We start from the raw sequence: 14756 nt of genomic DNA, 5'->3' as shown, positions 1-14756 counted from the left end.
TTTGGGAATGTACTACAGCAAGTTGGAGGAAGAGGCAGGGAGAGACTTCCCCTAAGGCCATGTCAGGTCTTGCTTATTAAGGTGGTAGAGGCTTCCTGATTGAGAGGGAGATACTAAGAGAGAAGAGAGAGGGCCCCAGGGGAAAGGAAGGAACATGAGAAGAAAGAAGAGAATAGGAAGTAAGACCCAAAGAAGGAAGGGAGAAAATGGGAGCTCCTTTCTGCCTCTGTACCCCGGTCCCCCACCAGAGGCAGGTATTGGACATTACATAGTAGGGACTGGGGGACAGGAGATTCCTTGTCCCTTGGGGGCATGCAATATATCCCCAATAAGACCATATCACCAGCACACTTCACAAATTCTGAGCCAATATTTCCATCCCTCATTCAGTCTGTGTTGCTGGAAAGCAAGGAATGCTTTAGTACATGGGTCAGAAGGACCACACTTGATAGACCACCAGGTGTGATGGCAAAGATGATGGCTGAAAGCATCCTCTCCTTCCAGCTGGTTGAAGTTTGAAATTCTTCCATCAGAGCCTCTTCTCTTGGGCTCAAGGATTGGATCAACAACACTCTTTTCCCATTCCATCTCCTTCATTGGAGTGATGACACTTTAAGTTGTTTCCCTTAGTAGAATCAAAGGTGTAGATTGGATTGGGTGAGAGAAGAAAACATAGTATAGAGCAATTCGGTGGGTGGGGGTTACAAAGAAAGCTGTCAGAATGAGGAAACTGAGGTAGATTGGGGGAGGACTCATTTAGAGGTGACAAGCTCAGCCTCTCTGGGGAGTTGTCTTACTGCCCACTCCAACTCCCTCTAGTCCTGTACTGGCAACAAATCATGAGTGCTTAACTGGCCAATTCTGCTTTTTCAATATTTCTCTCCTAATGGCCTGGTGATATGTCATCTTATTACCTCTTTTCTTACATGATTCCTGTTTCAGTTACCATTTTTCTGACAAGTTGGAAGCTTCTTGCTGAGACCTTGTATATATCTAGACTTATCAGATGTGTTTACTAGGGCTTCTTAAGTAGATTTACATTCTAAAAAGACTTTCCCAAATGGTTGTTCTCAGCTAGTTTGTCCTTGCTGGAGGTGGACACCTGTGACCTTGTCTCTGAATTCTGGGGCTAAATAGTATTTGATTCGCAGACCCCTAAAAAGTAGTCTTGTTTTACTTGTGATTTCTTTTTTTCCCCCCAACCTCTTTCACCCCTACCCTCAACCCCTTACACACACATACACAAGTATACACATGTGTAAGCACATGCACACATATACGCACACACACACACACACACACACACACACCAGCCATCAAGCTAAGAAGTAATGAGATTGTATTGACATAGTCACAAAGGTCAGAAGGTCTGGGATGTAATTCTTGTCCCATCAATGACTCAATGTGTGACATTGGACTTTATCTTCTCTGTGCTTTCATTTCTTCACATAGAGGCCTCTTTTTTGTGTGCGATTATCAGGAAGCTCATTAATCACAAGGTTTAAAATTCCTAACGGTTGCTTTTTGGCCTCTAGACCTGTCCCTTGACTCCAGTGTGTTGGAAAAGCTCTATGGTATAGAAGGAAGAGCACTTAAAATTTGGAGTCTAAGACGTTAACTAGACTTACTGCGATGATCATTTTATAATATTGAATCATATTGTGCACCTGAAACTAATATAATGTTATATGTCATTTATACCTCAATAAAAAATAGCTAAGTAATAGTAAAAAGAAAATAAATAAAACTTGGAGTCTAGTAAAATTGGTTTCAAGTTCTACCTATGTTTACTTATTGATAAATCATTCAATTTCCACAAAACTTAGTGTCCTTATTTGCAGAATGAGGTTAATAATAAACCCACCTTCCAGAGTTTTTGTGAGAATTAAAAAAACACAGGAGATGCCACAGTGTCTTAAAGGTGTCAGGCCAAAAATAAGATGCTATTATTTAGGAGAGAGGGTCTCTGTGACTGCCTAGGGATTGATACCAAGTCAAAGGGTTTTCTTTAGGTTTTGGTTGTTGCATACTTGTCCCCTGTCCCCCACCTTTCTCTCTCTTCAGCAGAATTTTGGAAGTAGGGTGGGTAAACAGAGCTAGGATTCTAAGAATTTTCCTGGATGGGCTCCAAAACCTCAGAGAGCCCCTGGGGCTCCACTGCATACTCTTTCATTTGGAAGCTTGCCTGAGTCCATAACCTCCCATTCTTTTTTACAAGCATTAGTTTTGGCATCCCAGTGTGTCGCAGGACTCACCCAATTATCTGGACGATCCTGGCATTTACAAAGCTCCCTTGGGGATTGGCATGCTGTCCTGATAGCCTCTAGATCTCAAGAAAAACAGCCAAATATGCCTGGGGGTTGGGATCCTCAAGTTTGAGCTTTAAAAGCATGCTTTAGCTCAAAGAGGTCAAATGACACCTTGAGTATTCCAAGTGCTCAAGGGTTGAGTTTTTTAGTTAATTGAACAGTCTATTTACTGAGCAACTATTCTGTATGAGACACTGTACTACATACTGTGAGGAAGACAGCTTAGGAGGCAGAAGAGTTGGGCTTGTATTTAGAGCCCACAGCATGACCTGACAGTGTTTTTAACTATACTGTGAGCTCCTGAAGGACAGACCCATCTCTGTATTTCCAGACCTGGTACAGTAAGGATGGAATAAATGTAAGAATGAGTGATATGAGTATATTTTAAAGTTGTTCACTTCTTCTGAAAACAGAGTGGCTCCAAACAGCCCAATTGTTTGAGGTTTAGGGTGAGTTGGTTGCCAACTTGGACTGTTGTGGTATTCTCTTCCTACTTTCCTATACTGACCTTGTTCAGAGCCTTGAACCAAATATCTCCAAAATGCTTTGAGATTCTCCCATTAAACATGCTTATTATTATTATGGTTGTTGTCATTATTGTTAAGGAATGAATATATGTGATGTAAAATAGAAAACAATGGATTTGATATTTAAAGGGGGGAAAACTTAATTGGAATTTCTAAGTTAAATAATTTAGAACTGTGCCAAATGAGATCAGCCAAGAGTGAGACCATATTTCAGATTAATGAGTTGGAAACACATCCCATTACTTTTCTCAGTCTTAGTAAACACATTTTTTTTCTTATGGATTGGAGGCAATGAGAAAACAGACAAAAGAGAATTGAAAGGAGGAGAGTGAAACACAAAGAGGAGGGTTTATTGGAAAGAGGAGAGGGCAAAGCAGAGGCAGAAAATTTGGCTCCTCTGAGGTCATCACATAGGCTCTCGGGTGATCAGCTGGAGTTTACACCCTCTTTCTCTTCTCAGACCCATGGTTCTTGACAACCAAGGAATTGGGCTGTAGATGGAAGCCTCCCTGGGGTCTCTCTCTACCTGTAAGAATGCCTTTGCAAGAAGAAAAGAACACTACAGAAATGTAGACATCTCATAGCAGCCAGGATGCCCTGGTCTTTAAAGTTGCACATCCTGCTTTCCATTTCTATTCCATTTTTGGGGTTTTGTGAGAGCCTTTGGATGGCAAGTACTTTGGGGAGGTAGACTCTGAATATATGTACTCTAGATATGAAAGACAACAGGATGCCTAATGCGAAAACATAATGGCAGAAATGAGAAACAAAATCATGAATTCAGCATTCAGAAGTTTGGTTACTATGAAGCCAAAGAGCCACACATCCCAAAGATGGAGCTATGTGGCAGTGGGTAGACAAAACATCTGGATGACAGCTTGTAGTGGTGTTCACTTTTCACTTGCATGCTCTGTCAGCTTATGGAGCATGCCTGAGCCTCAGGTATAAATAGCAAGGAAGCTGTGTAGGAAGGAAGACTCCAGGGAGTGGTGACAGGGGAAAGCAGAGGCAATTTCTGAACCAAACTAAGTGCTTCTACCCCATTGACCATAAGGACATCTTTAGGAAAATCAGTTATAGTGTGTTTAAGATTTTGTGTATTTTCTATAATAAGGGCAAAGGCACAGAAGAGACCTTCTGGCTGGTTGGAAAAAAAGGCTTCACAAAACCTCTTCCTGTGCCCCCACCAGTGGGCAAAGATGGGTAAGTAGAGTTTTGGCTTAATTAGAGTCTTCCCATGCTGGCTCTGCTTCACTCTGTTCACTATTTTTGTGTCTTTCCTGCCCCACAGGCAAGTAGGCCATGGCCTGCAACCAGTGGAGATTGCAGCCTTCCAAAGAAGAAAAGCAGAAAGGCAGCTGGTGAGAAACAAGCCATAAGGTAATGGCCAGCAGGAAAACAGAGCACGGGAGCTTGCCAAATTTTCAACGCTGGGGCTCTCTTTGGCATGGGTGCCAGTCTCAGCCTACACTCGGTTGGCAGAGTGTGACGGAGTTGGTGAATTTCCAAGCTCCACTGAGTTGAGCAAAAACCTAGTCGGGAGGCCTGTTGCAGAGCAAGCTGCATCTGAGGGAGGTCAGCTGCCCTGTTCCTGAGAGAGACCTTTGCCTCCCGCACTGATAACATATTTGAATGTCAAAGCTGGCCTCGTTATCCAGTTAATCAGGCAGGTGCACCTGTCTGTTTCATTGTTGAGTACCTGGACCACATGATGAGCCACTTCAGGTCTTTGTAGATTCACATCTATCTAAGCAACACAGCAATATTATGATGATCTTATTTCCCCAGGATCCATTGGCGAGACCATCTTTGAGGGGATGTTATGTCATTTCCTCTGGTGGCATGCTTGAGCGCTTCTGAGGTTGGCATTGCCAACCAAAATAAGACTGGTTACACCTTGACTGCCTGGCTTGAATTCAGGACCATTTCCCCCATCCCTCCTCCCCTACTAGAACGGTACGATTCCAGTAGCAACAACAGACTAATTATCAAGAATTCTCCCCATATATTTATCTTTGAGGAATCTGTTGCCTTCTGGGGCTCCTATCAGCATCCCTTCTCTATCGTTCTTTCTTATTTTCTCTTTTATGGAGAATTTGACCCTAGTACTCATTTCTCCCTCCACATATTTTTGGAAATCACAAGCTTTTAAAGTAAACATTAGGGTATCTCCACACATTCCTGCTCCTTTGTTTCTTAGCATGTTTCAGAATAATCACAATTGTAGCAGCAACTACCAAATGCATCCACATACCTCCTATTTTCCCATTAGCCTCTATTGACTTTGTCAGATCTCTATAACTCTTTCTCTCCCAAGGAAACCCAGTGCATCTTCATTTCTGCAACTATCACAGGTACCCTCTATAAGTCATAATGCTCCAGAAAGGCTTCTGTACTGAGTCTGTGGCTGAAGCTCCCTGTAACACCCCTTGCAATCCTGCAAAATGGAGGATCCTGCAATCCTGCAATCCTGGACCTTGGCTCTGTTTTTTCCTATTGGTAAATACAAGTAGATAGGCAGCTGGGACACACATTCACCTAATTTCCAGGAACGTTCTTTCCTGTAGGGAAGGAAACACACAAATACACATAGACACACAGTCTCTTTCTCTGCCTCTCTTTCTCTCACAGCAGGCGAGTTTTTGGAAGCTCTTGAAGGGTTTCCCCTTTGGTAGGGTGGCATAGGCATTGCAAGTACTGTGTAAGAACCTATCCATTCCTAAGAATGTGTTGGAATTTGCAGAAGACACTGCAGCTGACTCACCATCATTGGCTGTGTGCTTTCTAATGCTTCCCCAGCACTGCAGATGGATGTGACTTAGGCAATTTATACACACTCATCTGGACCCCCTTGACAGAGGGCAAGCTTCTGTGGACTGTGAGTATATGGAACAGATTGAAGCCAATTGGCCCCAAAGTGGATTTGACCTCTGGTCTTAGCCTCATTAGCACTTATACTTTAATCAACATGTTAATTGACCACAGTGGCCTTGGCAGGCTTTGCAAATCACAAAAATCCTCAAGAAGAGTACCCTTGACAAATATCAGAAGGCTTGCCCTAATTCCAAGAGCTCTCAGACATCTCACATCTCTCATTAAATGTCCTATGTTGATGTAATCCAGTAACATCACCTATTCCACAATGTTGCTAATGTTCTATGAATTTTTAGGCTGACTCATAATGAGACAAATCCAACTTGCAAAAGACCCACAACACCAATGACTATCTCTCATATGCTGTTGCTGTCATGGGAGCTGTTAGGGGAAATTTTGAAACCTTTAGAGAGCCCTCTGGGGTCATACAGGAAGGAAAAAGAGATGCTGTGACAGGGACACAGCTTTGGTGAACTGACTGCAGTGGCTGCCTCTCAGGCAAGGCCCTGATGTCTACCCAGTATCTCCTTCCTCATGTCCCCAAATATCCACCACTTTCCAAACCTTCCTAAAGGTTATCACTTCATCTGGTTACTTTCCCTAAAATTTCACCAACTGGGCTTCATTTGGGGTTAATGACCCTTTCAATCATAGATGTACCTTTTGGAGGGCAAGGGAGGACTAATCACTCATATCAGAGTGGAAGTGAACTGAGCTGGATGTTCAGGAGAACTTGTAACTTTCATTTTGGTTGGGACCAGGAGAAATGAGGAAGTTTGGCAGTTATGAAGAAAAGAAGGAAGGTCATAGTGGAGGTTTTGGGACAAGAGCAATGGATCCCTGGGAGATGGGAGAAGAGTGAAAACAAGTATGAGAGTGGAAAAGTCAGTTTAGATTACCCCACTTTTAAACCTTTGCTCTGGGTTTTCTTTGGACCCAAATAATAGGAAGAAAGCATGCTTTTCCTTCTGCTCTCAGGACCTAGGACCTCTGCCAGAGCTCTAATGTAACTGCTCCATGTGGGTTAAATCAGCCTTTGTAGACTGGCCCAGAAACTTGACCACCACATATATAACACAGTTTCTATGGAGCAAGGCATTCCAAGTTCCAAATCATTGACTTATAAATGTTCAGGACACATCTCATCAGTAAGTTGAAGATTACTTATATATTAACATGCCCCCTTTTTTTGTTAAATTTGTAAAAAAAAAACCCTTATAAATAGCAACATCTAGTTAGGCAAACCTGACAAATATAATAATGTTTATTTTTTCAGTGATCCAGGAAAGTTTAGTAATTTGTAAGCTCTTCTTGTAGAGTGGCGTTGTGTGGCTTAGAATCATTCATATTGAAATCCTGTGAAAGGCCTAGGATGGAGAAGGTATACTTACTGTTTTCTCTTTCTCCCACCCAGAAGTGAAGGGCTGCAAGATTAGAATCTTCTCTTGGTGAGGCAATGGAAGAGCTCACTCCAGTTCAACAAATTGTTCTTCCTGGGCAAGAAATTAGTGAATGACTATATCTCTGAGGATGACCAGTCTACAGGGTTATTTAAGCCTAATTCCATTGTGAGGGGGGCTCCTGGGAAGTAAATTTAATAAGTTTTGTTCATTACACAGCTATCACCAAAAAGGCCACTTGAATGTAAACTGCAATGGATGTGAACCTTAAGGAAGGGGAGAGAACCACCTACCTCCAAGTTTAGTCATTCCAAAATAACAGGCCCAACTTGGACTAAGATAAGAAGGTCTATATTTTCACAGAAAAAAAGTAGGAGGCACTTTGTTTTCTTTTTCATTTCATTTGAATCTCTAGAAAGTATTTAATGAGCATAATTTATAACTCGGATACTATGAGATTAGTGCCAGGAAAAAAAATCTTCCAGCAAACATACATCTGAATCCACAGTCTACTGTGACCTCAGTTGACTGGAATGCCTAGGGAATAGGGGGGAGGAGAAGAGTCTGGTTAATTGTGTTGTTTGAATAATTCAGGGATAAGAAGAAGTTCTTTTGTTTTCTTATTGCTTATTATTCAAACTCTTTCCACAATTGTCATGGTCTCTTTTCCTGTCTAAGTAAGGGGAGTTTAAGGAACATAATTGAATTGTCCTTGCTAGATAGGTGAGCATCTTACTGGGCCTCAGGGTTATATTCTGAACGTGAAAGGAAGAGATGTAGGAGATACTGTCAGGATGAAAGATATAGAAATAGTGGATTGAATTGAGCAATTCCGTTTGTTTTGTTCTTTTTCTCCCTTCCCCTGTCCACCGTGCCTTTCAAGCCCCTACCCTGGCCCCTAAAATAAATCCCTTTGAACATTTGTTTTTACTTTGTGCTTTTAGTTTTCCAAATTCTACTTTCAAGGGGTTATTGGCAATGGCTTGCCACAATCACATGGACCAAAACAATAAGACTTAAGTCACAGGCATGTTTAAAATAGTTAAGCAAACTTTTCCTCCCTTTTATTGTAAAAAATAATCTATTAAAACAGCTGAACTCAAACATATCAGCCAGTAAAGCAGTTAATTCTTTTAGAACAAGATTTTTTTTAAGAAATGCCCGAGGTATAATTTGATACCTTTCTCACTCATATTTAATTTTTTCCATTATCAACTCACCCTGAATCTAGGCTTAAAGTCAAAAGTTCTTCCCAGCAGTTTCCCCTCCACTTTCAGTCAAAGCACCCTTGGACTCTTCACAGGAGCTTAACCTCTCTCACCCTAAGGTAGTCTATTTACTATGCTAAAGCTGTTCAAAAGGATGCAGAAAAGGCTGAAGGTGCCTTTCAGCTTCCTTGATCAGAGTTTCTAATTCTTTTTTCTAGACATGGCAGAGGGAGACATGAAATATCATCCTCTACCTGTGGCAAAGGTCTCAGTCAAAAGCTGAGCATTTAAGGATTTTAGAGAGACAAGGTCTAAGGGAAGTTTCCAAGAAAAATGCCAAGTCAAAAACAGGACTTCACTTCTCTTAGAGGAGGTGGCACTGCCCTCTAGTATGAATAGAAGGATCATTGAGGATGAGGGAGGGGAATGGGGCTGCACCTATAGGCTTCAAGGATCAGGATTCTCCCAAACACAGTCCAATCCTTTAGCCCAGGAACTATAGTCCCAGGCCTAGGCCTGCAAAATATTGAGCAACAAGACCCACTGAGGGTGATCCATTAGCTCTCTGTCTGATCCTGTCCCCTATTTCCCTCTTTGGTATTTCACAAGTCTGGTGTGTCAACCAAACCTACCTTTTATAGCCTACTAATCCTGTCTCATGCACAATCACGTCTTCCTTTGTTTGATTCTGTCATGAACCCCTATCTAAAACCACTCCATCCTTTCCCAGGTTCTGTTTCATTAAAGCCTTCTGCATTGACCAAAACTAAGCTTCCTTTAATCTGCCTTAGCATTTTAATTATCTGTGGAGAAGATAAACACTCTCTACTCCCATGATCCATTTGACTTAGTGGAGTCAAGCCTACTTCTTATATACTACTGATTATTTCTCTCTTCACCTGTTGCTACTAGCACAATGGCTTGAGTTGGTGGTTAAGAGGGACCTAAATGATTTTTTCCCTCACAGCTCTTTTCTAGCTTATATTCCTTGTACAAAACAAAATATTTAGAAAACAATTTAAACAATGTATTTTTTGAAACAGATTTGAATTTGTTTCATTATATCTCCTTGTTTTCTTGTGATTTTCCGCTTTTCAAAATAGATTATTGGAAAAAGAAAGACAAATACTAATGAATTGCAAACTGGGTTGTGCTTATTTGAGGTTTTTCTGTACTTTACCATGTAATTTAACAATTTGATCATCCCATGAGGCATTAAGTCCCTTTAGATTTTTTTCTTCCTGATCTCAATGGCAATACAGGTTCATTGTAGAAAATTTAGAAAACACAGAAAGGTTTATAGGAAATTTAAATTGCTCAAATTCTCTTTAGATCTTTTATTCTAATTTTTCCTTGTTTGGGCTCAACTTCATACATTACTGCATGTTATAACATCCACTCAGCCAAATGATACCTTAAGTCAGCTGATTCTCAAATTAGTCCATTATACTTTTATTGCTGGCCTTGTTAATCCATACTTTTGGTGTAGAGGATGAATCAGTTTCAAATTTGGGCAGCTTTCAGTGATCCACTTATTCCTTATTTCACTTGGCATAGGTAAGTAGGAGGAGATAGCAGACGGTTATACCTCATCAGAGAGCCATAACTTGGTTTACTACATAAAGCTACTCTACCAAAAACTGTTGTCCCCAGGACTCCCATTCTGTCTACCTTGTCTTAGTCTTAGTACAAACAACTTTATTACCAAGGTACTCATCTCACCACATTCCTGTCTCTAATCCAAGTGGAATCAACTTGCAAGGAGTGGGATGTGGCAAACAGCCAAATGGTAATACTTCGTGCACTGGGAGGTCACATCTATGTGACATCAAACAATTGGATGTAACTTAAACACCTGGTTGAATCAAGTAAGCATTAATTAGATGAAAGGCCACAATGGATTGACCATTTTATTTTCCAGTTAAAGCTGGTTGACCTAATCAAGCACATTTCCCATCTGGTTGGTTGCTTCTGGCCCATTAAAATAGTGGAAACTCTGTAATAGAATTCTCTCTTACCCCTTCTCTGGTCTGTGCCATCTTTTCAGGTCAAGATAATTGATAAGTAGACCACAGACACAGACATAAGTTACTTTAAATAATACATCATATATCTGTTGTTTGTGTATTGCTTGGGTTTCTCTGGAGGGTTTGTAAAAAACCCTGCTATCTCACCTCTTTTCCAGTTCAGATTTACTGCAAGCAAGCAGTAGTGGACCTTTTCCAAAGCGGCATTGAGAATAGAGGTGGCCATTAATTTATATTCTCACTTTGCCTCACTGCAAATTAGAGTGGCTCCAGATGCCATTAAGAATTTTTCAAAGGTGATCTAATTCCAAGCAAATAAATCTGCACATAGAATCATAGAGCTGGAAGGGCTTGGAGATCATCAACCCTGTTGAAAGGTAGGGTATTGGGGTCCGGAGAAGAGAAGTCATCTTCTTATGATCACCATCTAGTTAGAAGAGGAACTGCTCTTACCAAAGTCAAAAAGAGATCTGAGTTATCAAGGACAACCCCTGACACTTAGGAACACTTCTTAGAGATCCTGGGATAAGACCTCTAACCATGCATGTGGGCACAAGCTTGGCAGGCATATTTTGGTTTACAGTGTTTTGAGTTGGTGACTCTGTGACATCACAATCCAGAGAGAGAGAGAGAGAAAAGATTGCAGGTTCCTTGGTCACTAGATCACCTCTACCAAACAGGATCTTATCCATAGCTATAAATATTCCCAAGTTGATTTAGCCCAAATGTATGGAAAACAAACCTCCAATTATTCCCAGGCTTATGGATTCACTTATAGTTTATAACACATGGTCTTAGTTCCATTTATCAATTTAGTCTCAGAAATACCTGAGAAGAGGCCTAACTTGAGAGGATATCTTAAGAATATTTTCACTGTTGGGGCGCCTGGGTGGCGCAGTCGGTTAAGCGTCCGACTTCAGCCAGGTCACGATCTTGCGGTCTGTGAGTTCGAGCCCCGCGTCGGGCTCTGGGCGGATGGCTCAGAGCCTGGAGCCTGTTTCCGATTCTGTGTCTCCCTCTCTCTCTGCCCTTCCCCCGTTCATGCTCTGTCTCTCTCTGTCCCAAAAATAAATAAACGTTGAAAAAAAAATAAAAAAAATAAAAATAAAAAAAAAAGAATATTTTCACTGTTGCCCATCATCCAAATAAGAGCTCCAGTATATAGTGAGAGAAGTCAGAGGAGAACTAAGCTCACAAACTTCAAAGCAAGATTAGAATTTAGAACTAATTCAGATTACTATTGTTGACACCACCTTTATCCTCCAGAGCCATGAAATCTGAGTTGTGGGGACAGTTGTATACCCAGTGAGTATAGGATAGCTAGATAGGTACTTTGCTCCTGTGTTCACTGATTTCAGCTGTTTTCAGGGGTGACTGAGCCCATCATGTGGAATAGTCCAAGGTAAACTTCCCATGATCATGCCTTCCGGGAATGAGAAATCAAAGGAAAAGCAGTTGCTCCAAGCAATTTCTGGGAGCCGTTTAGGGGGCTAGCTGATGGAGTTAAGTTCTTTATAAATGGCAGTATATTAACTTCATGGGGACATTTTTAGTGTGGTTAAGAAGCAAGACATACTTGTTCTTTTGGGTATTCCTCAGTCCAGGAGCAATCTAGAGTCAATTTCTTGAGATGATTGTGAGTCTGTAGAACCTGCTCCATTGGTCAGATTTGGGTTGGCTTAGGTACTGACCTCACAGGACAAACATTAATATGGAATATCCTCATTTATGCCTATAATTTGAACATATAATATTATTTGAATGGTTTATAGTGATAGTATTCCAAAAGAGTGTGATAAGATGGTTTTGTTACTTCTGGGAAGTAATTTTTCCCCCTGTTTGTATCTCTGTATTGCAGTGCACTTTTCTGTGATTAAAGTTCAGGACTTATAATTTTCCTGTTCTAAAAGTTTTAATGTTTCTACACTTTTATAAATTCCTTAGTTAGGTTCCATTCTAACGTCCTCTATCATTCTTACAGTTTATGCTCTAGCCCAAGCCTATTATTTGTTCTTTCCCCTGACCTTTCCTGATGCCATGCCTTTTTTGTACTTTTCCCTCTACCTGAAATTGCTCCCCTGCTTCCCACCACCAGAGGCCCAAATTCAACCCTTCCTTGAAACTCTAGTCAAATACTGCTTCTTCCATAAAGATTTCCTTGTTCTCTCTAGTGGTATGTCCATATTTCTGAATTTCTATAATAATTTTACCTATACTTCTTTAATGTTTATATAATATTAATTTGTTTTATAGCTGTTTGTGTACTTGTCTCTGTTATACTTTGGTCTAGAGAAAATAATACATGTTACAAGCCTCTTGAGAGCAGGAATCATGTTTGAGTCATCTTTGTACTCTGAAAAATGCTTGACACATATAGAAGGCACTCAATATTTGTTGAATAAATAAATGAATGTTTCTATGCCTCTCTGCATACTAAGACTAAGGGACTAAGAGGGGCCATGATCGTTTTCTTGATATCTGTGAAAAGATACCATGGGGAGCAGGGTTTCACTTTGTTTTACGTGGCCTCCGGAGATAGAATCTGGATCAAGTGATGGAAGCTGGAAGCCTAAGGTCAACATAAGGAACAACTCTAGTAATCAGAAATGTCCAAAAATGAATGTTTGGATCTCAAAGATAGTGAGTTCTCTGTTACTGGGGGTATTCAAACAGAGGCTGAATGGTCATGTTCTGGGGAAGAGTAGCTGATATTTCTACCATTGTATGGAGGATTGGGATAAATGATCTTTTGAGATTCCTTCCCACTCAAGTCTTTGGTTCTATGATTTCGTAACATGCCTCCTTAAGATAGACTTAAGCAATTTTCAAATGTTAAGAACACATAAAAACAGATCAGATTAATTCAAGTTAAAAGTAGACAAGGAGTTATAATAAACAGAATTAGAGGGGCGCCTGGGTGACTCAGTCAGTTAAGTATCTGACTCTTGATATCAGCTTAGGTCATGATTTCATGGTCGTGGGATTGAGCTCGGCGTTGGGCTACAGTGTGGAGCCTCCTTGGGATTCTCTCCCTCCTCTCTCTGCCCCTCACCCGCTCGTGCATGCACACTGTCTCTCTCTCAAAATAAATAAATAAACTTAAAAAAAAACAGAATTAGAAGCTTGAGATAGCCCCATGATAAATCACTGTATTTGACCATGAAATTTTACTCCTGAGTTTCTTGGCAGTTAAGGTAAAAAGGGAGGAAAACAACAAAATTGAGTCACATGATTGCCTATTAAGCAAAAAAGAAAAACACCTATGAGTTCATCTGCCTAGACAGATTTTTTTCCCTGCCACTGAATTCTAGAAGGAATTTATCATGTAATTCCTTGTATAATAGGTAGTGTTTATTATAATGGGCAATGTGGTTTTACAAAAGATATAGGTATAATCTTCAAATGAAAATGTCTTTCCTTCCCCTTCAAAAAAAAAAAGAAAGAAAAAGGAAAAAAAAGACCTTAAAATGTCACTTCTTAAGCCAGTAGGAGTCTTTTTCCCTCAGAAAGCTAAGATGTTATAGTTAAGATAAATTGCTTTCTGTTGATTAGGCTTAATATAGAGACCTGGCACAGAGAACCTAAAAGAATGGACAGTTAACATGATCATTATCTGCTCTCAAGTATCTCCTGTATCAAGTTATCCTTTGGATTGCAGACAATTTATTGTTAAATTCCCTGAGGAAGGTATAAAAAAAATAGAGGCTAGGAGCCTAAGGATTTGTGGTCTCTGCCAGTTACTTGCTGGCAAAGGACAGTAGAGATATGCATCCTGGTCCTACCTACCTCATAGGGATGCCGTGAAGATGGAAGAAGAGAAAATTGATGTCAAAGCACTGTGGAAAGTTACAATTTCTAACCAAATGTCAGGGATGAGGGATAATGCTATTGCTATCAGACTGCATCTCACGAGGGCCTAGGCCTCAGGGAGGGCTTTGATGGTTAGCTACTGGGAAAAGCCAATTTGTCAGATCTGCTATGAAGTGTCATTGCATATCTACAGGGGCAAGGCATTCAACGTCAGAGAAAGATGATTTTATGAAATTAATGAAACTTTTATGGAGTAAAGACCCTTGTTGACCAGTGTCAGAGTAGTGTCTTGGTCAAAGACAGAGTCTAGCAAACAACAGTAATTTCAGAATAATTCATATTCTCACACTAATCAAAAACCACGAAGGGGATTCAGAGAAACTCATTGAAATCCCACTTTTTCTCCTGTGTTTTTTTTCCATCATATTCCACAGGTATCTAGGGTCTTTCTCTTTAATTCATCACCCCCTCCAACTTTTTCTGGACCTTCAGGCAGAACAATTATCTTTTCTCAATATTCCCCTTCCTCCAAGCACTTTATTACGTACACTGACTTAGAAGTCAGCCTAAATCCTTTCCTCCTGGCTCTCCTGTATTCCTG

General features: G+C 40.6%; 1 protein-coding gene across 1 annotated transcript in view; it reads left to right on the top strand.

Annotated features, from left to right (window-relative positions):
- Positions 1-4215, top strand: part of GUCY2F (guanylate cyclase 2F, retinal) — an 89732-nt gene extending 85517 nt beyond the window's left edge. Inside the window, exons 17-18 of the mRNA XM_047844265.1 lie at positions 3951-4039; positions 4128-4215. Of these exons, the coding sequence (XP_047700221.1) occupies positions 3951-4039; positions 4128-4215 (177 nt within the window). The remainder of the gene's footprint in view (positions 1-3950; positions 4040-4127) is intronic.
- The last annotated feature ends 10541 nt before the right edge of the window (positions 4216-14756 follow it).

The sequence above is a fragment of the Prionailurus viverrinus genome, chromosome X (assembly GCF_022837055.1).
Source record: "Prionailurus viverrinus isolate Anna chromosome X, UM_Priviv_1.0, whole genome shotgun sequence".
Lineage (NCBI taxonomy): Eukaryota > Metazoa > Chordata > Mammalia > Carnivora > Felidae > Prionailurus > Prionailurus viverrinus.
Note: the sequence above shows the minus strand (reverse complement) of the source record. Positions and strands in the feature narration are given on the sequence as shown.